Source organism: Mesocricetus auratus, unplaced genomic scaffold (genome assembly GCF_017639785.1).
Source record: "Mesocricetus auratus isolate SY011 unplaced genomic scaffold, BCM_Maur_2.0 Super-Scaffold_6730, whole genome shotgun sequence".
Taxonomy (NCBI): Eukaryota; Metazoa; Chordata; class Mammalia; order Rodentia; family Cricetidae; genus Mesocricetus; species Mesocricetus auratus.
In genome coordinates this window covers 111646290-111672638 of record NW_024429184.1, presented here as the reverse complement: position 1 = coordinate 111672638, position 26349 = coordinate 111646290, and the positions used below count along the sequence as shown (strand labels likewise).

The following is a 26349-nucleotide window of genomic DNA, read 5'->3' as shown; positions in this document are numbered from 1 at the left end:
TATTATTCATGTTTACTTACAATTTTTGTGCTGTAGTCTTTTAAGATGTCTATATGTTTGAACTATTGAGATAACTTTGCTGTGGATATTAGTATACAAGTATTTGAGTTTCTGTGTTTAATCTTTGGTGTATATTTCCAGGAACAATGTTGCTCAGAGAAAACTCATACAATTTAGCCATTCAAGGTATTCATCATGGAGGACTTACATGTGCCTTACACGAGGATGAAGAATGAAGCTCCTTTTCCTTTCAAACTATTTTCCATGAAAGAACCTTGTAGTGCGTAAATAGCTGGAGTAAGGACCATGCCTGAACCTGCAGCCTGAATATCACAGTATTTGCTTACTCATATGGAAGGGTTAGGTGTTCTGAAGACCAGGGTATAACACATTAATTTCATTCAGAATGTATTGTGCACAGGGAATTTCAGTGGTCAGTTAATTCTGACAGAAATGGTACATAGAAGAAACACATCCTCTTCTCAGGGATAGTATTGACAACAGTGATGTTCCATGATTCTAGGGCGCTCTTACCTAGGATCTTAGCACAGCTGTGTTGCTCTGCTTAATACTTTCTGACAACAATTCCAGCTGTTCTGCAATTCTAGGAGTTTATTATTGGAGTTATTGTTAGCCAATTTTTCCTGCCATGTAGCATTTTATCAAATTAAAAATACAATAACTGGCTAGGCTATTCTACCTATTTTGATATGAATAGAAAAAGTGCATGACCTATCTAAAGTAAAGAGCTTGGATTTTGGAATTACTCATAAATTTTCCCAGCTCCGTACTTGCAAGTATCACAAAGCAGATGGTTTATAAAAATAGAAGTCCATTGTCTCAGGACCATGGAGGCTGAAGTTGTAAAATCAAGGTGTTGATATGGCCATACTCCCTTTCCATTCTCTGGTGATGTTTCTCCCAGACTCATCAAAGATCTGGTAGCCCAGTGTTCTGTGTCTCGAGGATGGGTAAATCCAAATATCTGTGTCTTCATAAAACTATCTTCTCTCTGTGTCCATATTTATATGAATTTTTTCTTTATGGTAAGGAATGCTAATATTCAATTATGGCCTTCTCTATTCCATTATGACATCATCTAAATTGAACTAAGTATATTTGCTATAAAATAATTGCCAAGTAAGTCCATATTATTCATGTGTCAGCGGTTAGAACATATCTCTTTAGGAGACATTCAACTTATAATATTATTTTTTGTTTTATTTTAAAATTCAATTCTCACAAGCTCTAAGACCTTGAGAATGCTACCCACTGGCTTCAAGAGTCACTATTCTATCTGTTTTTAATATAAGATGATTAAATAAAAATAATGTAAGATGGCTAGCACATTGTCCCAGAAACTAAGGGTTCCAACGTGCTAGCAGATTAGATTGTCATTAGTTCTTCAAAACAGTCCTATGTTTAGTGTTTACTTTAGGGTTCTGCTCAAGAGAAGACCACCATCCATTTAGAGGAGATCTGATTGTTAACATGGGATCCATAAACAGAATTCCAGGGAACCCAGGAAGTTATACAAAGCTGAGTTTGTTCTGTGTATTCTATTAGTTTTCCTCTCTGGAGAAATGATCTTTGAGTTCACCAAAAACACCTTGCTATATTGCCAAATTTAAGAATGAGCTTGCACTCCCATGCAGAAGTTCATGATTATCATGGGAGGGAAACTGTATAGGGGAAACGTCAATCTAGATAATTTAGAGCTATCTTGGAGAGAAAGATTGAGAGGTGCCTTCCAAAAGAAGGGTTAGGGCTCAAGGTTTATAAAGGCAAGGCTTATAATGTGGGTCTTTTCTCAACCAGTCTCATAGTAATCTTATTAGACATTATGAGAAAATGGTCAGCCACACCAATGTGCAGAGCAGAGAAATGAAACTCAGAGAAAAACATGTGCAAGCTCATACAACTAGAAAGATGTAGAAACAAAATGCCCACCCTCTTCTGCTTGCCTCCAAGCCCAAAGAGAACACTTTGCATCTCATATTTTCTCATCCTTTCTACTAATTTGACTCTTGACATAATCTTGAGATTAAAAATAAGAAAACTAATATCATTTTCAAAGATCCACTAATCAAAGTCATAAAGCCAGTGAATGGTAAATAAATAGTTAATTCTTACTCGTTGATGTAATTTTTTCAAAAAATTTGCTCTTGTTTAATAAATATTTACTATACTCTATATTTAATATACATTTTTTCACATAATCCCATTGTATAGATGAGGAGAAAACACCCTCTGGAGAAAGAGTGAGAATAGAAAATATACTTGTACTTTCAACTTGTACTTTCATTCTCTCTTTTTGTAATGGTGTGTGTGTGTGTGTGTGTGTGTGTGTGTGTGTGTGTGTGTGTGTGTGTGTGTGTCTCCCTATGTAGCCCAGGCTAGCTGTAAAAACACTACCGTTCTGCCTCCTGAATGTTGGGATTACCTGTGTTCATTACCGTGTCCATCTTGAAAATCTCTAATATCATTTGGTTTAAGCTCTTGTCTCAGAAGCCTGTAAAACATAGCAGAGGGGATCTCACTATTAATAGGGCAGAAACTAGAAAACAGACAGACTAGACTCAGGAGAATCAGATTTAAGTACTGTGAAGAAAGCTTGGTCATCAGCATATTCACCGGGGAATGTCCTGAGTCACTAGAAGCAGAGGTGAATGGGGAAATGTAAAATTGAGAGTATTTTCCAATCTGTTCAGAAATTCATTCCCTTCTAATACCCTGCTAGCCCGGGAAAAAGAAAAAAAAACAAAACAAACAAATAGAAAACAACTGACTATTCACGCTGTTGTGTGGCTTTTCCTCTGAAAAAGAAAATATGCTTAGTGAAGAGACTGGAGTCAGCTACAGAAGACAGAGGGACTGGGGGATGGAAGCTGCCTGTTGTTGCCACTCTCTTGCAAAGTGGTAACTCAACCCTAGTGACCTCCAGAATACGCCTAGAGTTTTTGTAAGTCTGTATACTAGCCATGGCTACATAGATGTTATGTAGAGTCATTTACACAAGATTCCACATGCTTGGAACATCCTAGCAGGGCATTAGGGCTGCACATTGAAATATGATTATTTCAGACACCTGTGAAAGTTCTAGCATGACCTGTTGCACCTAAAGCAGATTTACATGAATAAATAGGAGAAACAACTTTGGGCAAATCATATTAGTAAGACAAAGATCTAAAGCAACATAGGAGAAGAGGGAGTGGGGTAATAGCCAGAAAACAAAAACTAGTTTTGGGAAAGCATCATTTAGAATAAGTGGAAAAGTTCAAAGATGATTGAGAAGACACATTTAGGGAAGTTTGTTAGGAAAATAGAGATAGGAAATACAAAAAAAAGAGAGACAAATCTAAGACAGTTTAAAGGCCGTGTAAGAAGAGTTGTCGTTCCTTACACACAAGGTGAGGAAATGGTAGGTGTGGGAGACAAAGTTGTGTAATCCCAGAGTGTGAAGTGCTAGCGCAGGAGATTCTGAGTTCAAAGTCAACCCGGACTGCATAGTGAGACCATGGTTCAAAATAATAGGCAACAACAGCAGCTACACTGTACAGAGAGAGAGAAAACTAGCACAGAGGGAAGAGGGGACCAATCCTATAATTTACAAAAATGGCGCTGGGATTGGTATCACATACTTACGCCGTCACGAAATTTGTAAATAGTGAACATAAATATGTGGTTAGGTTCTGGAGAAGAAAATTGGGGTCTAGTGAAACAACATGAATATAGCCATGGACTTCTTAGTGACAACATTAAAAGCTGGTCATGAAGGAAAACAGCGCCTTCAAATTCTGAAGGAAAATGCAAATTCTGATACTGATATTCAACACAGAGCCAAACTACTGGTGAGCAAATAAAAAGAGTTTTCACAATATTTTAAAATTGCTATCCGTGTAAAATTTCCTACAAAGCTGCTGTGGGATATGTTTACTGAAAAAATAAAATAAAAAGCAGAACAGCCCTAGGGAGAGGGTGAAGGACAGCTCAGGAGGAGACCTGCCCAACCAAGGAGACGAGCTGACTAGCACAGGTCAGTGGACTCTCGGGGACATCCGTGAGGATGTCATCATGACTGATGCTCTTGAACTCAACCAAACAAAGGGATTAGAAATGAAGAGGGAAAAGCCACACAGACAAGTGAGGACAACTGTGAACAAGACAATCACCTTGGGAGAAAAAGAAAATTGTGTGAATGTGGCACGCATAACCAACCACAATTATGTAGTCAGAAGAATTGATATAAGGACTGTGAGTTAGCTGAGATGAGTAGGTCAGATGCAATTGTATTGGAAAGACGGGATCATGCTGGCTTTAAACCAAAAAGATTGAGCAAATAAGACAATCCTCATCCGTCTTTGAAATTCAATAACTAATGACTAACACTGAGAAGAAAAATGGATGACTAAGGTATATTGTTTTAAGGTGTAGTGGAAATGACCCATGTATTAGCTAAAAGAGGGCAGAATAACTGCTTCTAAGTGGGAAAGAATAGGAGAGAGAACAATGAGCAGCATAAATCCTATTTTTTCCATAAAAACCTTTGGAAATTTTGATTACTTATAAATATAAAATCAACAGATAAAATAAAATTATTTGAAATAAATAAATAAAATATGATTAATAGTTATCTTTAGGTAGTTTTATTCTTATTTCTATTGCACTGTGTTTTATGTCTAAAATATTTTTAAATTAAAAACAATCTTTATTGTAAGCAAAACATTGGAAGCTGAGAAGGGCCAGATACATTTCCTAGCATCTTTTAAGTGGAGGCTGTAGAAGTCTGATGGAACCCTTGCTTGAATCAAATCTTTTTTATCTTTTATCAAAACATTTCACCCTCATTAAAACCTAAGAAATACAACAGCTGTATTTTGAATAATTTGTATAATTGAATAATTTTCAGATGATTCTATACTATGTCAGCTTGACAGTTACTGCTCACTAGGACGTTATCATCTCTCATCACATATATTCTCTCTATCAATCTCTCATTTGATAATCGTACTGCTCTATCATTACTCACTATCTATCTCCTATCTATCATCTGTTTATCTATCATATATCTATTTATCTATAACATCTATCTACCATCTATCTATCTATCTATCCATCTATCTATCATCCATCTTTATCTCTTTCCAGAAAGGTGAGTAAATTTTAATGACACATGTTCTATAGACAAGGTATTCTAATCCTGGTTTGGTGTTCTCAGACTGCTGAATCTGCTCTCCTGTTTATCAGCCTCCTTCCCCTTGGAGATCACAGGTTTCCTGAGGACATAACTGAGTCCAACTCTCCTTTGCTTTCCCTATCAGAGCTTACAGAGTCCCAGTCACCCAGATGCTCACTGAAGGCTTGCTGATTTCAATCTCCAGCACAGCTGTGGCTTCTGGGGGCGTGATTTCGGCTTCTTTCCTGTCTTGCTGTGACTGTCCTAAGAGGCTGTAAGCACTTCTTGCTAAGTGATTCCATTTGAGAAGCAACCCAGCAGATAAGGCACTCATTGGATTCATGCAGAACTGTACATCGGACCTTAAGAACTATCTTCTTAAGTGCTACCTTAAATTTGTCTGGCCATTTTATTCTTTCCCGGATCAGTCATGCAGTGTCCATTCTTGTAAGCGGACAGAGTTAGAAAAGGGGCCAATTCTATCTCTGTTTGGCAGGCTGTGATTTAATTTTGGTGCCTTTCTGTTGCCATAGTGAAATACACTTACTGCTCCTCAAAGATCACGCAGCTCTGACAAAGCAAATGTCCTTTGGCTCTCATGTTAATTACCCTTGGTTTCTGGAGAGCTTCTACCCGTGTCCTCACTAAGGATGCTTGATGTTTATGATAGTGCATGAGGCGCAAAAATGGCAGCTCTCAACATTTTCGACTCATTCTGAAAATAGCTGAAACCTTGAGGCTTTAAGATAGAAATCCGGTGTCTGCTAAAAATCTGTGCGTGTGATGGTGTCAGAAAGACATCTGAATGGTCAAATGTACCTCACTAAGAAGTTAGTAGGTTTTCATTTTATTTGTGTGTGTGTGCATACATGTGCTTATACATACATGTTCATGTGTGTCTCAGAAGGTCAGAGGGCAAAAGTGGGTTCTCTCCTTCCATCATCTGGTTCCTAGAGATCAAATTCAGGCTGGTAGGCTTCGTGGCATTGTCTTTACCTGCTGGCCCAAGGGGTCTTTTAGCAACATGTTGTTTGTGTGACCTCTTAGGAAGTGCATAGTATTAATAATGATGTGCTTAGAAATGATGATCAAAAATTGTTTCATATTTTTCTTCCAAAGTCATTCAAACACCCCAGTACTCGCACATCACTCCTCTTAGTTACCAAGGTTTTATTAAGCATGCTTTCTGAATGGCTCTAGGTGATGTGACATGGGGGGAAAGCCCTACGTGATGTCTTTCTTCACTCTGCCTATATTCTTGGCACAGAATCTCCTTTATCGAATTTTCCATCATTTCACTTAATATTTTGTTAATAAAGGAGTAATTCTGGGCTGATGTCAAGGTAACGTATTTAGTAACAATAGCAAAAATAAAAGCAGCAATACTAATAATTCCTTTATTGGCTCCTGCTCTGCTAAAACACTTGACCCACACCATTGATGTAATATATGTTCCTGCAACTCTGTAATAATTTTAGAAGCTGGACTATATGTGATCAGAATCTTACAGAGGCAGAAGTTGAGATGAAAACACATTAAATACTATGCTTTATATTGCTAGCTCCTAAGCAGTAGCATAGCCAAAATCCAAACTCAGGAGTTCCATGGCTTTGCTAATGTATTCTGAATCTCAGGCTCATTGTAATATTGAAACATGGAGCTTGGGATCATACAAAGTTGGGCTGAAGTCTAAGCCCCTATATTGGGGGATTTCATTCCCTGGGTGTATATAACTTATCAAAACCCTAATAATATTACTATTTCACACTGATTGGGCAAGATTATACAAAATAATGTGGATTAATGTGTCTGGATGATACATGCAGGCAGTGTAGATGTGTTATCAACTCTTTATGTGCAAAACCATAAATCTTCTTGAGACTCAAGATGGGACGAGGGTGGAAATCGAGATGCGAGGCAATAACTTCAATCACTTTTCCCTTAACGATCTCTTCTTCTAGCGATATGATCACTTTATAAGTGCCCCCTCCCTGCTCTTCTTTGCTTGGCTGACTGTAAAACTGCTCCAAGTTTTGGAAAGCCAGATGAGTGTTTCTTTTCTCTGAAACTGTTTTTAATCTTCTCAACTAAGAAGAGACTTTTTTTCAGCTTTAGAAATCTTGTGTGTTTTACTATATAGAAAAATAAATACATTCTAAATAAATAAATAAATAAATCCATGCAGACTTGTACTAGGCAGGTTCTAGCAGAAACTCTGGACTCAAGGGCCCGTTCCCAAGGTGATAAAAGCAGTTAAAATTGCTGAGTAAAGAGAGACTCTCACACCAGCTGCTGCCTCCAGCCGGAGGATGGAGGTTTCCTGAGTTACCTTTGCAGTGATGCAACTGTCTTTGAGTGACAGATACTTCTTTAAGTAATCCCAATCAACTCATTTGGTTCACCAAACTAGACTTGCCTGCGAGTGTTTCTTTGGTTGTCATCTGTACTCTACTGAGATTCAACAAATGTCAGTTCATGTCCCTCTAGACAAAGGGACTTAGCAAATTTCCATGCCTTTTCCTGGTATTCTTTCTGATACTTCAGTTGTTATGGTTTCAATGGGTCCCTGGTTTTCTTGTGCTGGGAAGTCAATACCAAAATCAAATGTTGATAGTCTTTGGAGTGAAGCTTTGGGGATATAACTGAATCATATAAGGTCACCAAGATGACAACATGACAGGACTTGTGGCTTTATAAGACGATGAAGAGAAGATATACCTGGAAGGAAGGATATCATGCTCAAGAAGAGGAGGCAATGTGATCTGGTATATGTGTGCTTTGTGTCACCATGTGACCCTGTGGGCCATGTGACAATCCAATGGAAGTCTAACCACATGACAACAGTAGCTTGCTCTTGGGATTCCCAGCCTCTGAACTAGCAGCTGAGTAAAACTCTTGTTTCCTTTTCTTAATAAATTTCCAGTCTAAGAACCTGTGGCAAGAAACAAATGAAGACTCTAATGCAGCAATGAAATAATGAGCAAAAGTTATAAGAAGGAGATGGACTGGACACTAAGAGCAGTTCCTTCAGGGTGCTTCAGTGGGCTCCCTGGAGTGGTGGAACTTGACTTCTTTGCAGTACTGTGATCTTCTAGAGCAATCCCATCAGCATTACTTTGAATTTGAGTTAGTCTTAATTTTAAAAGTTAACATTTGGTCAGGTGTGGCAAATGCCATTTAAGCCCAGTATTTGGGAGGGTTAGGATTCAAGATCACACTGGGTTTGATGCCAGCCTATACTGCATGAGACTCTGTTTCAAAATAAATCAGATAAACAGATAAAATTAGGATTAATGAAAGAATATTGGAGATACCTTGATGAAAATCAAAATCAGACCTTTCTAAACATGAAGCCAGATATTTCAATTCCATTAGGGTGTGTTCCTATCTTATGATTCCATTGTATGCCATATATTGGCTTTGTTCTGTTGAACTGAGGACCCATTTTCTCTATGTTTAGCCAGTTATTTTAATTTTTCTGGACTTCAGTGGCAGAAAGAGAAAAACATACATTTCTAGGTCAGGAAAACCAGTGTGAGGATATATAATAGAATGGCTATCATTTAGACCAACACCCCTGGCTAGGGATGAGGGATGGAATGATTGATAGTCATCGAATGACTGCAAGTAGTTTGTGGGACATGGCTTCCACCCATCAAAACTACAAGTACCTACTTAAGAAAAGTAGAAACAGAAAGATGTAAGTGCTGTAGGAAGTCACACCTTGGCATACTCAGTGGCTTATTCTATTTCATATGCAAAAGATTGGCAGATATAGTTGATTATGTTTAGTGGAAGGCAGCAAAGAACAGGGCTGGAGGGTAGAAAGCCCATCTGAATTCTCACTCTACTACTCTGCCACTCTGGCCTTGAAAAAATAACTTAATTTCTCTGTTGCAATTGGCCCATCTTTAAAAAAGAATAGCAATTATAGTAGTGCTGTTTTGTAGAAATGGTGGAACGATGGGATAATTATGGTACATGCTTAGAATAACAATGGGTATCCTTTATATAAGGTTGGATGTTGACTATGATTAATTATTTTCTCATCCCATTAGACTGAAAGTTCCAGCAGGCAGACAGACTTCTCAGGGCCTAGAACAGTGCTCATAGCTGCTGACTGGGTCATCAATGACTGTATTTTCATTGAGCATGAGCCCAGTTCAGTGAGCAATGTCTTTGCTGAACTTTACCACGCTTTGGTCTTCTGTTCTCCTGGGAAAGGAAATAAAGGTATTTGCAGGCTGGAGAGGTGTGTGAAACTTATCTTTACAGATCACAGAACTAAATAACACCACATTTAAGTAGAAAGGTTGTGGAAAACTGAGCAGAAACTTTTCCTAGGAACTTATCTTATTTTGGTGCTCTTGACCTGAGTCACACTGTCCTGATTTAATATGCCAGTAACTGGGACCATGAGCCATCAGAAGTTAGCATTGTGCTTTGCAAACAAGCATTCACCCAAAAGTTATCAGCATAAGCAAGATTCAGACGACCTACTTGAAGCCGATAGTCATGCAAAGAACATCAGTGCATCAGCCTTTGAAATGGCGTTAGCATCCACACACACGGATATGTTTAGGTTCTTGAAAACATTGGAATTTAGAAACTTTCTGACTCTGTATATGAGAGAAAAGAACACAAGTTATACATTGTGTTTATATCATAGAAAAATATTTCAAAAGCGAAAGCATTTATATTACAGATTCATGTCAAAACTTTGATGGGCCTGTGAGATGGCTCAGTAGGTAAAGGAACTTGCCTCCAAGCCCAACATCTTGAGTTCAGTGACCCAGAATTGATTTCAACACATCGTCCTCTGACTCTAGTTGTAAGTAGTGGCAGTCTCACACCCTCCCAACCAGAACAAATGGATTCTTTTTAAAATGATTAATTCATAGGCTCTTCTTTCTATAAAAAGCTTTTAATTTAAAATATAGGGACATGTTTGTAAAAGCAATTTTGAAATAAAAAAGACAAACTCAGAAGGGCCAAAAGATTGATATGTTTGACTAAGACCTCCATTACTTAAATGTGTTCAAAGGGATAGCCAAGAAAATTTGACCTGATACCTTATAATGAATTAATTTACTTAAATTTAAGTGCACATGCAAGTTGAAATGACTAACAAGTAATTTAAATAGACAAAATATGTGAATAGGCAGTTTACCGAAAAATATATAACATACCCATACAACTTCACTCATTAAAGACAATAATATATCCATCATTTTGTCTTGTCAGATCAAGGCAATCGTGTGTAGCAGTGTTGGCAAGTTAAAAATTATCTCCTGATGAATAGATTTATGTCAACTTGACACAGGATGTCAACGGAGAGGAGGGAGCCTCAATGAGAAAACACCTGCGTAAGATTGGTCTGAAGGCAAGCCTGTAGGACACTTTCTTAATTGGTGATGGATATGGGAAGGTCCAGGTCTTTGTAGGTGAAGCCAGCCCAGGGCTGGTAGTCCTGGGTTTTGTGAAGAAAGCAGACTGAACAAGACAGGGAGAGCAAGTCAGTAAGCAGCACCCCTCCATGGCTTCTGGATCAGCTCTTGCTTCCAGGATCCTGCCCTATTTGAGTTCTTGTCCTGATGTCCTTTGATGAACAGTGATGTGGAAGTATAAGCCAAATAAACCCTTTCCTCTCCAAGTTACTTTGGGTCACGGTGTTTCATCATTGTAATGGTAACCCTAACTAAGACACTCTTTATATCACTGATATGTAGGGGGGTTGGTGCAGTATCTTGGCAGGGCTACTGACAACATCTTCACATTAGAAAGTTGGCATAAAGTAAGCCTGCAAACATGCACAAAAGCCCATCAAGGATATCTGAGGAAGTGTTACTGGTAGTAAGTAATTAAATCACTTTCAATACTCATCAATAAGTGCAGTAATTTGAGACAATTGAATACAAATGGGCAGCTTAAAACAATTAGATCTCTGTATGTTGTATGAATGGACAGACATGGTAGAGTTGCTAGTTGCCAGTTCTGCTGCCAGAAAGGAACACACACATGCCAAGAAAAACCCTTAACAGACACCTAGCATTTGTAACAGTGGTTGCATTGTAGGAACAGAATTGAAACTTTGAAAATAAGGCCCAATTTCCATTGAGTAATTGCACGTTTAAAAGTGATTGTCATTTTCAGATTTCAGCGGGGCAGACACTGCACTTCTGGCTTACAGTGTCTCATCTTGGAAGCATCGTGCCTGTTGGGTTTAATTAGCTCCATTTTACAGATGGGACATTGTGATTTGGAAAGACTGAGTAACATGTCCAGGGTCACACAGCTGGTGTCCTTGTTCCATCATCAATAGGAAGATTTACATAAGCAGTTTGTGGGACTTGGTTCTCAATAGACTCACATATGTTCACGATTTGCTACTTCCGAAGGCTGGGAATCAAGGTTTTCAAATATTGTTATCTCAAAATATCCTAACAAAGATGTGTCGCTTTACTTTCTAGAACCTCCTTCTGCAAAGCCCTAGTGTCAGGGTATTATTTCAAATTCTGAAAGGGGGTGGTCCTCTTTTCTTCCTTCAATAATGTTAGTTTCACAAAACATTGAGGTTGGGAGGGGTGGAGTAAGAGAAATAAAGAAACTGATAACATTGTTAGCAATGTGTCTTAGAGTCAGCAAGATTCCATTTAGGGAAATATTTAGGGAGTATAATTTGATTCAAACCATTCTAAATGAGAGGGAAAGTTCCCTGTTGTTATCCCTAGGTCTCCAGTTGGAGTGGTTAGATGTGTAAAAACAACACTATGGTGCCTGGGAAGACAGTGGAGGAGCCTGTGTTTAGAATCAGAAAGACAAACACTATATGCCTAAAAAAACACTGTGGGATTTCTGTTGGAAATCCACAATTCTGAATTTGTCTGTCTCATTATGGTAGTGTCACAATGTATGAAGTTTGGTTGTATTTTCAAATTAACTTTCTAACTGATGATTGTGTGGTTAGGCATTTAGAAGGACTGTTGTAGTCAATTTGGAACTTGTCTTTCCATCAGTTAAAAAGAAAAAAAAGCATTTAAAAACACTGGTGTGGGTGTTTTGTCAGTGTACCACAAGCATGCATGGTGCGCGCAGAGGTCAGAAGAGGGCATCAGATCCCCTGCAACTGGAGTTAGAGATTGTGAGCTGCCATGTGGGTGCTGGGAACTGAACCTGGGTTAACTGGGAGAACAGCCAGTGCTCTTAATCACTGAGCCATCTCTCCAGCCTCCAGAGCACTTCTGATCACCACTGCTTTTCTCCCTAGGCTGTATTCCAGGGAGGAGGGGCTTTGGGTGGCCTAGAACTATCTCTGAGTCTGTCCTCTCTTTAATTCATAAGACACAAGATGTGTTTTCTGTCTTTACTTTTTCCTCCTCAGAATTTTCTGAGAACTGACATTTGGAAAGGCACATTAAATTAGGAAGTTTTCTTCCAATATAAAACTGAAGGGACATTAGCTGACTCGAGCATTGGCTCTGGCCTAGCCCTTTTCCCCAATTCCCTCTGCCTTGCTAAAAACCATTACATTGCATTCCTGAGGCTAGCCCACAAGGTTGAGTCCCTTATTTGGCCACTCCTCCTCCTGAGGCTGACTACAAGGATCCAGTATTGAAATGTATCAATCAGAAACCCCCTTTGGCTCACCTAATTAAAATAAATACCCATCCTAGCATGGGGTTTCTCCTCAACCCTTTATACACTGCCATTTTCCTATGTGCCAGGTCTGTCTCCTCTCTATGCAGAGATGGTCCTTTGTTCCCCTCTGGGACAAATACCCTTATCCCCTCTCCTTTGTTCCCTTCCCCTTTTCTCTCATCTGTCTCCTGTCTCTGTCTCTTATTCCCTGCTCTTTGTCCCTCTGGGACAAACAAATCTCCTTTGTGCTGAGAACTTGGCCTTGGGGTACTGCGCTAGTGCTTTTCCTTTGACAGGTTACTGCGTATTTTGACATGTAATCATTTTCTATTTTTGGCTAATGCTTAAAATGATTTAGAAGAAGATATGCCTATGAAATAAATTAATGCCACAATGAGACTTCAAGTCTGGAAATTAGGGACATGGTTAAAGCCTCCTAGGCCACTAGTAGAAACAGGTCATGTTGAGTAACTGGGTTTGCTCAAGATTAAAATCTTGGGTTTGCAGACAAATTCTGATCAATTTCTTATATTGCACTGAGTGTAAAAAAGTCATGATTTGCTCATGTCAATGTGTAATTTGAGAGAAGATGTATAAAGAAGAATTTTGTTAATTATTTTCATGACAGCTCAAGGTAAGGCATGTACCCAAAATTGAATATCTACCCACGTATATAAAATAAATGTTTCAGAGGTGACATTCTACTCATATCCCATTTGAGTAGTTTCTGGTACATTCATTCCATTATATTCCTTTTAAAAATTTAATGTTTCTTACGAATACCAAACCTGCTTTAAACTTATTAACGGGATTTCACTCACAGTTAGCAAAATGTTCCCTGAGATTGCCCAAATGCTCACATTATTCATACTTACAAGACTTAATTGTTTGGGGATTCCTGAACGTCCTTATGACTTAGTTTGATGAATTTCCTGGGAGTCAAACTTGTATAAATCACAATACTAGACTCTGCAGGGGTTACAGAGAGAGTTATGCTTCACCTGCCTCCATGGGTAATATTCCAAGGCTGCAGAGAATCCAGTGTGTGCAAAATGACATGCAGTCTGTCCTGGAACGTATGCTGTGATAGATGAGTCATTCACATAAATAATGCTTCAGGAAGGAAACAGCTTTATTGTACCTTCTAGGTAAACATGGTTTTTGTCTAGATTTTTACTGGGGAGCATTTGGAGAAACTGAGGCTGTTTTTCCTTTCAAATCATATTGCTATTTGGGGTCCAAGTCTAGGCTGAACCATTTGTAAAGCATAAGTCCACAGAAGTAGACTTATGATCTCACATACATGGTTAAATAGGTTTTGTGCTGGAGTGGAGGAGGACGTTCAGAGAGGAAGTAGAGATGAAGTGATTATAAAAATGTACGAACTTCAGAAAACCCAGAGACCTTCAGGAGTCCCTGACCATCTCCTTTTTTCCTTCATGGAGTAAGAAGCTAATTGTTGATGATAAAGACAGAAAATAGCTCTTCACAGGTTGAGAGAAGGCTGGACAGATGGCTCAGTGGGTAAGGGTGTTTGCTACTAGACTGACCAACTGAGTTGCCAGAGAACACACATTCTGGAAAGAGAGAAGTGGCTCCTCCAATCTGTCCCCTCACTTGCACACATGTGCTATGGCATGTTACCTTCCCCATAAAAATTTTAATGCAAACTTTTCTAAGAGATGAGAGACACTTCTAGTGTCTCACACTATTTCCTTAGGAAACCCTTTAAATCTCTCACTTTGAATTTGTGTGTCTAAATCCACATTTCAAAACCAAGAAATACACTTTCTTAAGGTCATCAGGGCAAGAGACCAAAGATTGCCACCTGCCAGAAAGAGTCTGAATTTTGTCCTCATCAGGAATTGTTTTATAAGCTTAAATCTGAAAGATCATGTGTGCTTATAGTGGGTATCTCTTCTCATCGTGAGGCACCGTGAATGCAAAAGAGCGTGTGCAGAGCATCTCATCTTCAAAGCTCACTTCAGTGGACCTCACCTGTAAGCTGGAGATGAGTTCATTCTGTGAACGTACGGGTGTATCATTTTACTACTTGGGGAAACTGAAATCGTTTCGGTACAAGAGAGTGAGATAGGGGCAAAATAGGCAAGCAGAACAAAAGTTGAAAGCATAGCTGCTTTGCATGAAGCTATGAAGCTATGAGCACCTCTACACTTAGTATCACAGAAACTACTCCTTCGGTGTCTCCACATCAGTGCTCTGTGTTCTTAGAGACAGCCCCACTGCCTCTGTCCTTCCCAGGTCTCAGTGCACTTTTAAGTTTCCATTTATCTTTATGAGCACTTCCTTTCAAAGCACTCAATATAATGTCATTAGAATGCAGGCTTCACAAATGTAAACTTTCTATTTTCACCCTCTTAACACTACCTAAGCTTGGTGGATAATGTGATTAGTGGCTAATAAGTCATTTTCAGTGAATAAGTTGGTACTTTAACATAGTTTGCTATGTCATTTTAGACCAGGCATTTTGAGTTAGTCCAATGCTTCTTTCTTCGATTAGTTGTTAAAAGTAATTTATAGTAACTCTTAATATTCTTCGTTCTCTTGCTTTACAGTCAACTTTGATCACTTTGAAATTTTGCGAGCCATTGGGAAGGGAAGTTTTGGGAAGGTAAGAACTGAATTGTCCAACTACCTGCAGAGCTATGGGTCATGGACAGAGTCAGAGAATAGTGCTACCATGATAAAGACAGACAACTCGGGATTGTTTTAGAATACACTTTTGCAAAATTGTCACCATCCAGTAATGCAGGTCAACTATAAGACGAGCCATGTGCTCAGGATTTCATTGTTCAAGTCCAATCTGTCTACTGTCAGGGGCCCTGGAGAATTGTCTCTTTACCCTAAAGTAGGTGAAGATTTCAGATTCTTTTGCAAATTCCTCAGTAAGAGTTATCTTACTAATGTGAGGAGTAATGTTTTCATTGGGGAAAGAAACCACTTGATTTTTTACATTTTCTCTAATTTACCATTTCCAAAAATGTGACCATGAAAAATATATATGGTTCAGCTTCCTGTAGGAATCTTCTGTCTTCAAACTCTGACTACTATTAGTTTCTCCGTGGAGACATACTTTAAGATAAAATAATGATTCCATCTTAAATTTGCTTATTATTTTGAGGAGCTTGTATAGACCTCTAAAAGAATTACAAAACGTGGACAATTGTGGAGCTGTTTCTTCATGCTCATGTTTTTCATTATGTCACCTATGCTGGAAAAAGAAACACTTTGCCTAGTGTGGTTTTTGTTGTATCTTTTTTTAAAATCTTACCTCTCTAGTCACATCTATCCCGGGCACTTAAAGGAGGATTCAGGTGCTATTTGTCATCAGAAGGTTCTTAGCGTGGAAACAGATTTAAATTTTGTCTCGAAGATGCCAGGAGCAAAAGCAGGCAAACTAATATCAGAAAGTAGAGATTCTATTATTGATGTACTAAATACCATGAGGGATGAAAATGAAATCTTTATCCTGAGTGAAATAAGAACTTTAATCCCAGAGGAATGACAAGGGCTCTATGCCATGCTAAGGAATAAATCCTGCTTTGTGTCCCTCGGTCACACTCTTCCTTCTCCCTAACCGTTTGCTGACCTGGGTTCCCATCATCAGGTCTGCATCGTGCAGAAGAATGATACCAAGAAGATGTACGCCATGAAGTACATGAATAAACAGAAGTGTGTGGAGCGTAATGAAGTGAGGAATGTCTTCAAGGAGCTCCAGATCATGCAGGGCCTGGAGCACCCTTTTCTGGTGAATCTGTGGTAAGTGCCCCGCCTGCTCCCCTGAATAGACATTCCTGCATCCGTCTTCAAGCACGGGGTCACTGTCACATCACGACTGCCTGATGTGCACTGGCCAATCCTCATGACCGTTTTCCTTAGTGTTAAAATGAGAAAGAAAGTTTTTATTTTGTTTATCGCTGTGCTGGGTGTCAAACTCGGGACCCTGCACACAGGAGTCAAGCAATCCCCCAGAATGGTTATTTCCCCTCTTAATGCGTGTATAAGATGTGGAGGTGGTGGTGGTGGTGGTGGTGGTGTGTGTGTGTATGTGTGTGTGTGTGCATGTATAATTCATATGTGCCAGTGAGTGTGAGGGCAGGTGTTTGTGCAATTGTACTTGTGTGCAGGTCAGAGTACAACCTGGGAGTTGGTCTTCCCTTTTCACCTTATTTGAGATAATAGAGTTTCTTGCTGTTTACTCCTGTGCATACAAGGCTGGTGGGGCTCACCAGCTTCTAGAGATTCTCCTGTACTCCCCTTTCCTCCTATTGGGCATGCTGGAATTACAGATGTGTGCAGCTGCATCCAGCTTCACATGGGTTACGGGGACCCAAAATCCTATTCACATGCTTGTATAGCAAGCACTTTAGACACTGGCCCATCTCCTCAGCCCAAAGTTGCTGGCTTTTTGTTTTTGTTTATTTTTTTATTTTTTTATTTCCCTAATTTGTCAGGAATAAATACTTCCCCTTCCTCTTGGGGTTAGTGTTTCTTAAATAATTTTAATCACATGGACCAATAATGAATGTACTCAGATGTGTTTGCTACCTCTAAATAGATTTTTCTGGTGAACTGTGGGGCATGAACTTTGGATTATAAGTATGGCTTCCCTCGATAACAAGAAGTTTATCTTGGAATCTCATAGAAGACACTCTCTCCTTAAGAGAACTGGTAACATGCTGATTTCCTTGAGGCATATCTTGGAAACAGTTATAGAAGCCCATGATTTGTTAATGTCAGGCACTGTCTCCTCAGCCAGTGGGTTTAGACAGGCGTAGCACACCATTGGCTACACATTAATGCTCTTGGATCAGTTCTCAGAGCCTTTACCAGAATCTAAGGCTTAGAAGACACTGAGACACTTGTAACATTTATTACCTCTAGCGCTTTGATTTCTTGTGCATCGAGGTCTCTGCTTCCCTCTCATTTGCCAGTACATTTTAATGCATCTATTATGTTAAGAGCTGGATCTTAAAGTTAATTCAGTATGACTGCTATTTAAATATGCACGCCAAGCAGTTCCTACTCGCCAGCAGGAGCAAAGAAAATGAAAGTCTTTACCAAGAGAATGCTAATGGAAAAATAATTGAGATTTCGCCATGTGTTTGAGGACATCCTTTTGGAGGCAGCAGTGCAGAAAGCCTGCCTCCGTCCATCTTCACTGACGCAGACTACATAATCTGTAATGTCTTAGATGCTTCTCAGTTGAAAAGGAGATGGTTCTGTGTGACTTAGAAATAGATCTATTATAATTTGTGCACCACTCAGACCTCCTGAGAGTCTAATTTTGGTGCAGCCTCAGTGTATTTGTTAATCAGTATTTCTGAGTGGCCTATTCAAAATGCTGCCATGTAAGGTGCTAAAATGGATGTAGGCTTTCTCTTGCTTAGCAATCACTGTATCCTCTCTTCTCTCTCCTCCCTAGAAGTGACAAGGGTGCTGTCACTTCACAGCCTCCCTTTGTTCAAAGTCATATTTCTCCTCCTTAAAAAGCTCAGCCAGCTCATTTTCCCCTTTTAGAGCCAAGAGCTCCTCCTAAGTACATACCTAGAACTCTCCTCTTCCGTGCCCTTTCTTCTGGCTGTGTGGGAACAGGCAATGAAACCTGGGCGCCAGGATGCAAGAGGCAGAAAATGTTCAAAGATTCTGTCATTCCAGACCACATGCTGCTCATGGCATGTGCAGAGCTGGCCGTAGCGTGGCAGGCATGCTAGCACAGCGGTTCTCCACCTTCCTGATGCTGCTGCCCTCTAAGACAGTTTCTCACGCTGCAGTGAACCCCCAACTGTAACATTAGTTGTTGCTACTTCATGTTGTGGGGCACAACCGTAAATGTCTGATATGCAACCCCTGTGACGGGGCCATTCTACCCACAAAGGGGGCGTGACCCACAGGCTGAGAATCACTGGGCTGCAACGTATGTGCCCTGTTCTTTTGTTGTTCTCACTGAAACACACGGTGAGATAACGGACACACTCCACTGATGGAAGAGAAGGAAGAGGAAGCCCTGCACCACCATACACAATGCGGAGCTACAATTACTTTTTATTCATGGACAGGTGTGTGTGTGTGTGTGTGTGTGTGTGTGTGTGTGTGTATATGTGTGTGTATGTGTTTGAAATTTTCATCATCTCATCCTCCATTCTTTTCTCTCCTTTCTCCACCTCCCCTCACTATGGGCCTTTCCTTTTCCCAGTAAGTGCCCCTCCTTCTCTCATGTTCCTTTGGAATGCTTGTGGCCCACTGACCTTAATTAGGATTGTTTGTACGAGCATAGACGGGAAGTTATTTAATGGGCATCAGTGCCTACACCAGGAAAGCAAGTGACATCACTTTTCCAAGCTGCCATTAAGTGTCTGTAATCCCTCTGGGAGAAGTGGGGACCTGTGATGAAATATTGACAGGCCCTGTCTTGTACAGGGCTTGTCCTGGCAAACACAGCTGAAACGAATTCACAACTACAGCAGCTGCATCACCTAGAGAAGTTTCTGGTTTGTTTTTTGTAACACACCTTACCATCTCACATTCTTTTCACCCTCTCTCCTGCATTGTCCTCTGAGCTTGGAGCCAGTGATATACAGACATTACCTTTAGCACTCTATAGCCCCGACACCAGCACTTTCTCCGGTTACTGTCTCTGCATTAGCCACTGTGCACTGTAGTAGAAACCTCCTCTGATAAGGTTTGAGAAGCACTAATCTGTGGGTATAAGCACGAGTATTTAGAAGGCAATGGGACTACATGTCCCCTAACAAAACAATAGAGTGTGTTCCCGAGGGCCAGGGATTTCCCCAGTCACCAGCTCCTGAGCAGGTTTACTGTACAGGCATAATTTCCCTCCGTTAGAGTAGGGGTGGAATCCAGTCAGAAAGCCCTTGGCTATCCCATCTCATATATGCTGCTATTGCACCAATGGGTACCTCCTGCCAGGTGGATTGTTTTTTTTTTTTTTTTTTTGTCCCTCTCCCTTTCCCTCCCCTCCTCCCGTGCCCTCCCCGCATCCCACCCCCCCCCCGTTATCCCCTCATTCCCCCAGGGAGGGTGAGGCCCTCCATGGGGGTGTCCATAGTCTGTCATTTCATATAGGGCAGGGCCTAGACCCTTTCCCAAGAGTTCAGGGTGAGAGTGCACCTCACATTGTTCTATGGGTTGTTACTGCAGTTCAAAATGTTTACAGCTAGGCAAGAATACAGGTAAATTGTCTTCCTCAGCAGTCTTCATGGCACCTTCCAGCACTGTTGATGCTAACCATCAGAGAGGAAGCTTCCAGATAAGTTCCTGCTTGGCTTCCCCATCCGGTGACCAAAGTGTATGGTGTTCAGCAACAGAGTCTTACCACGAAGCTCTGGTGGACACCCAAGTCAATATCAATAGACTGCATTGTTTTGGGTACCTACAGCAGCAACCTGATCAGCAATGCAGAAGGGGGGAATCCCACACCTGGAACTCAGAGCTTTGTTTACTGACTTTTGGCTTGTGGGAAGAGCATTATCATGCTGTGTAGGGTACCTTCCTTTAAACTTACTTTTTGAAACTGTATTTTTAATATTTGTAAAGCAGGTTTCCATAAGGCTGTTGCACACGCCCTTAGTCTTGGTTATTCCTCTACAAATCTCCTCTGCCATGACTATCTAATTTCTTCCCCACCCAAACCTTCCATTCCCAGTGCTGCCCTTTCTACCTTCATCTTACCCTGTCCCCCTTCCCTCCCTTGAGTTTTCTCCCACTCCCCGAGGCCCCCTAGCAGAAGCCAGTTTAACCTTTTAACCCTTGAGGTAAAAATCTTCACAGAGGGCCTGTATTTCTTCTCGACGTAGTGCTTTCTGTCCTAACAAGCTACTGTGTTTTTAAATGAGTCTTTTCAGGAGAAATAACGCCACCCCAAAGCTTCTGAGTCTCAATAATGAATGATCTGTCATTTTAAAGCCATGTTGTCAGAAGAAATGTTAAAGTGAGTGACAGGTCGTTTCAGTGGATGAATGGGTTACACAGCATACAGGCTCTTGCCAACTATTTGTTAGCATTTTTTTCTTTCTTACTCCATGCAGGTATAATATTCTAAACATAACAGTCACAGCTGGCCAGTGTGGATGCCCTAAGGTCTAACTAACTTGAAGGATACTTGATTCCAAAGCATCATGGGAAGTGTCTTCAATTCATTCTTTATTAGAGTTGATTTTGATTTTCCACCTTCATTCTGCAAATCAAGTGAAAGTTAATTAAACATTCCCCAAAATGTTATATATAATTCAGATTTATATTCCAACTCAACAATTAGGTTTACATGGCTATTTCCATAGTTTGGAGGCTAATTCCCGAAAAAGCACTGTATAAGATATAAAACTACAGCAATCCTTTCAAAACCCCTGCCCATTTCACATTCTGTTTCTTTAACACGCTTACTACCCTCCCCCCATATTGCATTGAATAGCCTCACCCATGCTCAAGATACATCTAGCCTCTGGGGTTGTACTAAGAAAATTGCACTTTGCAACCTGAGAAAAATAACCAATTTCTCTTAATCACTGTTTGCTTTAATGTTACTGTGTGTGTGTGTGCTTGAAAACTTTCCTGCTTATTGCAACCAATTTGAAAAACAAACAAAAAAAGAATTTTATAGACAAACAAAAGATAGGAGTCTTAACTCCTTCAAACAACCATGTTTTCTATCTTGATATGTGCATCCCAGCAACATATTTGCGTACAGTTTCCTTGTTTTGTCTCGCATCAGTCCCAATATTTCCTTCATTAGTGTGCATATAAACTGAACATCAGAACCAAGCTATATTTCAGGCTGCCATATAAATGTGGGAGGAAGAGTTTTTTGAATCAATAATTTTAGCCTAAGTCCCAAACATCACACAGACACATTTTTAAATTATTCATTATTGAATGTGTCTGGATTTCAAATTCAACTGACTATAGAGTACTCTTATTTGTTCCATCTGGCAGTTCTAATTGTAACATGCACCCATAGTGAGAGGATACAGTGATGAGCAAAAATAGATGGAGCCCTTATCTACACATTCTTCCTACTGATAGGAAACACCAATGTCAATCAAACAGCTCTTGAAATACAAACTGTGAGGAAGGTGGCGGGGGAGGGTGTCGTAGAATGCCCCTGCGTGTGGGCACCTGTGTTGCAGGGACAGATGTTCACCCCTGTAGGACAAGGCGTCAGGGAGGGAAAACATTTGAATTAACATTCAACCTCGCCAGCCGCCTGGCCCTGGACCCAATCAGGAAGGCTCTTCAGATGTAGGGCATGTTATCAAGTGAAAACTGCCAGACAGGGCTGGCATCCAGGAAAAGTAAATGCAGTCTAGCTGTGAGTCCCTCCCTGAGGGCTGTCAACAAAGCCCTGGCAACCCATGGTCAGAAAATAAATAGACCTGCAGCAGCTTCCCCAGGTGGCTTTTGTTAATTGAGATTAAGCCTGCAGCTTCAAGGCACTCTGGGGCCTCGCTCCCTGCTTGCTTGGGGCCCTGGGCCCCTTGAGCAGAAAGGGCTCACATGGGCAGAAAGGGCTCACACGAGCTTTTAATAAGTTAGAGGACAAAGTCATGTATTTTGTGTGGAAGAGACCACCTGTATCTCGAGCATGACAAGAGGTCCTTTCAGACAGCTGAACACACAGCCCTACAGATGGCTGCCTGGAAGCTTCTCCCATGGTCTTCACTCAGTTTCATGGAGTCACAGACTGAGAAGTCTTGGTAACTGACAAAAGTGCCTCTGAATGGTGTCCTATCACTTTTGACTGGATGTGTATTAGAGTCTTTGTTTATCCTAACAAACTCAGTTGAGAGGGATTGGAAGTTCCAGTCTACACCAGGAGAAAGTGAGGGGCTTCCCCAGGAGTTACACAGAGACAATTGTAAGGACCTGGGCTCCCATCTGATAACCTACCCTGGAATCTGCCTTCTTCCCATCTTATACCATCCCTAGCAGACATCTCATGAGACTCCCTTACAAGATGGGTAAGGCAGCAGAATCAATTTTGTTTACTATCTTTCATACCCACCATGGGAACATGCCAAGGCAGGCAGGGACGCATGCACAATTTTTTCTGTGTGTCCTTCAACTCATGCAACAGTGGCAAGCACACAGCATGTGATCAATTAATACCTGTTCAGTGAGAGAACGAACCAAGTAAGTTAGTGGTAGGACCCGGGTGTTAGCTACCGGTTGACTGATCACATCAATACCACTTTTGTACTCTCACAAGCATACTATTGTATAATCGCACCCACACCAGCTCCTAGCTGAGTGTTAATTCCTGTTGTGCAGCTTGGTAACTATGAATTAGGTCAGTTACCCCAGGTAGTTTGCTTGGTTTCCCTATACATAATTGAGAGAGTAGCAATACTCATCTGGATAGCTACAAACGATCAAAACACACACATAAAGTACTGGACACTACTGAGCAAAGCTCCTCATGGAAGTGGAGTTGACTTGCTGTTCCTATCACCAGATACTTTATTTCTCATGACTCTATGGACTGGCCAGGCATTTCTTCTGGTTTCAGAGAACCTGTCTGAGATCAGAGAGTTAGCCATCCAGAATAATCCACCTAGTTCTTAATAACTGGGACTGGTCATCTCTGCTGCTGTCGTCATAGCCGTGAAGCTACAGAATGCTGCCACGCGGTAGTGGAAGAATTCCACAGGCAAGAAAGGACACACTTCATGAGAAACACTTTCTCAGACTCTACCTACTGTCATACTTTCTACTGTCTCCCTGGTCAAAGTGAATCATGAGGTCATGATCACACGGGAAGTCTAGAGAAGCAGGTTCTACTTTGATGGTGGTCATGGCAAAGTCAGAATCTCAGAAGGGCAAGCAGAAGAACCATTTGGTTCACTTAGAAAGCATCTGCCACAATACATGAGATAGTCTTAAGAAATGACCAAATGATCAAGTAAATGGTAAAAACTCATAGCTAGAATTGGGAACTATAGGAGGTAACCAAGTGCTCCTAGCTGTGCATGTCTCCTAGGAAGCATTTGTCTTTGACTTACCTCCCCTTTGAGGGGTCTGTGCCCACACCCAGATGTGTCTTACTGTATCTGATAGTAAGAAGCCCACGTACATGCTCTCAAGTGTGCCTGACTTTCTTCTGTGCCCCTTTCTTTCTCTGAGTCCTCCTGGGTAAGCCTGTATTAAAATATTCTAAATCCCAACGCTGCTCGTTGAAATGACCATTCTTGGGTATGATATACGGACAAGACAAAAGGACAGTTCCTGAAGGACTCAGCAGAGGTGCAGTGTTATTGGGTGACCTGTGTGAAGTAATGGCACCATATGAACTTGATGACTGGACGTCTCCTGGACTAATGGGTTAGTCATCTCCTGGACTAGCTGGGTCTTCATAACATACTCAACTCTTCATTTTCTCATCCTACTAGGAAAATTTCTTTATAGAAAACAACACAGAGATATTAAAAAGTCTCAGCTCAAAGGAAGCTCACTGGGCCCATGAGGGATAACTTAGATGAAGAAATCAAGTCGAGGAGCAGGGACAAAGGCAATTCCAGGAATCCAGGTACAGAGACTAATGGGCAAACACTTGAGGCTGTCTAGCCTAGATGAGTCAGCTCCAACCACTTTCCTAACCTCATGTCAACCACTCAAGATTCAGAGTCCTAGGGAGAAGTCTAATTAGCTCTGTTCAGAAAAGCAGGCCTGCCCCTTAGCTAAAAGTCAGAGGAAAGAATAGCTCCTGGTTTGTTGGCCTGAACCACCTGGATGACAATGTCACTCACAGAGATGGGGAGATCTGAGGAGGAGCTCAATCTAGAGCTTCTGCATAGTGATCTAAATATAGGTTTTGGGTTGGGAGTCAAACCCATGTTCTTAGGGAAGCCCAAACTCCAGGGAGTAGTCAAGCAAAACAGGAGTGTGCACAGCATTGGCTAGTGGCTGCATTTCAGCGACTGGACAGGACCCTCTTGAGAGAGTGCAGGCAGATATCAGGGCTGAGGGCTAAAGGCTGAGCACTCCCTGGTTCTTGTAGAAGAGGGGGGAGCTTCAGGAGACTGGATGGGGAGTGAACCATTCCACAGCACAGCCTCATTTGTTATCTTTCTAGTTATTGTCTGCATTTGGATGTCTGCACTCGACTCCGTGGATTGAAAGGCTAACCTGGCACATGCACGCTCTGTGGTTTCATATCTCACCTATAGCAGTGTAGTTTTGGCGTTACGTTGGCCATATAACTGGATCTTTTCAATTCTATAAAATTTTAGCAAAGTCTTTCAATTTGTACTTTAAAGATTCTGGTATTTATTTGGGGCACTATTAAATTCACAGATTAATTTAAGGAGAATTTGTATCATACTAAAATAGTAAATATTTTAATTCATACATTATGGGTTTTTCTTCTAATGTAGAGAACCCTTGATTTTCTCCCTTTGTTTCTGGTTTTAATGTAACCCCGGTGTGGTGGCCGATTTTATCTGTTTTTAAGATTTACTCAAGTATTTGATGTTTTTGATAATGTTACTTTTATTAAATTTGTGTTTTCTAGTAGTCTGTTGCTTGCATACTAAAATAAAATTGATATTGACATTATATCTGCGAACCCTGCTGAACTTCCTCAGTAAATCTCCCATAGGTTTTCAGTATTTACAACCATGTCATGAGCAGATAACCATAAAGGTAGCTTCATTTCTCCCTCTCTGGTGCCATTCCTTTGTTCCCGTGCAAAGGGAGCAAAGCTGAACACAAACAGTGACCCTTAGAAAGCCATTCTTTCTTGAGTTCCTAGAAGAAGGTTTTAATAGATGTCACATGATGTTTTCCATAAGGTATCCATTGACATAGTCAAGATAAGGAAGTTCCCTTTTGGTTCTAGATCATACTGATTTTAAAATGAATGAGTATTGCAGATTACCAATCATGTAACTTTTTTTGATTGAGATCATTTCTAGTGCATATAAAGTAAATTGATTTGGGACTTACAAATCGACTTCTTAAAATGAACTATATTTGATCACATTACATTCTTATACACTTAAATAGAACTCTGGGTCAATATGAGGTTCATCAACTTGCTAGATTTTATATATTCACCTTATTTGCATATTACTTTTATTTATAAGTTTATGTTTTATTTGGTATTTTTGAGGCATGTATAAACAGGGGTGAATGCCAGAGATGCTAGGGCAGTTAGAGGGAAGAATTGTCAATGAAGGGCAGGAGAGGAATGACTGACAAGTAGACTCTGACAGGGTGTAAATGGGATGCCCCCTAAGTGGAAGATGAAGGTGAGTAGACTAGCCTTAAGTGCGGATGAAAGGGCTAGCCTGAGGTAGAAATGAGGATGCTTCTTTCACTGTACTAGGAGAAAACACAGAATATTAAGCCTATGTGGGGGAGGCAGCAGGTTTGTTGATGGGCATATGAGGAAGTAATGTTCATGTTATTATCTCTGCCTACCCCATGAAATCATACACTGAGAATAAAGGGTGTGGAGACTTTAAGCAGAGAAGCTGAGAAGTAAGTGAAAATGTAAA

General features: G+C 40.5%; 1 protein-coding gene across 1 annotated transcript in view; it reads left to right on the top strand.

Moving 5' to 3' along the window:
• Positions 1 to 26349, top strand: part of Stk32a (serine/threonine kinase 32A) — a 118157-nt gene that overhangs the window by 22287 nt on the left and 69521 nt on the right. Inside the window, exons 3-4 of the mRNA XM_005069172.4 lie at positions 15391 to 15446; positions 16443 to 16594. Of these exons, the coding sequence (XP_005069229.1) occupies positions 15391 to 15446; positions 16443 to 16594 (208 nt within the window). The remainder of the gene's footprint in view (positions 1 to 15390; positions 15447 to 16442; positions 16595 to 26349) is intronic.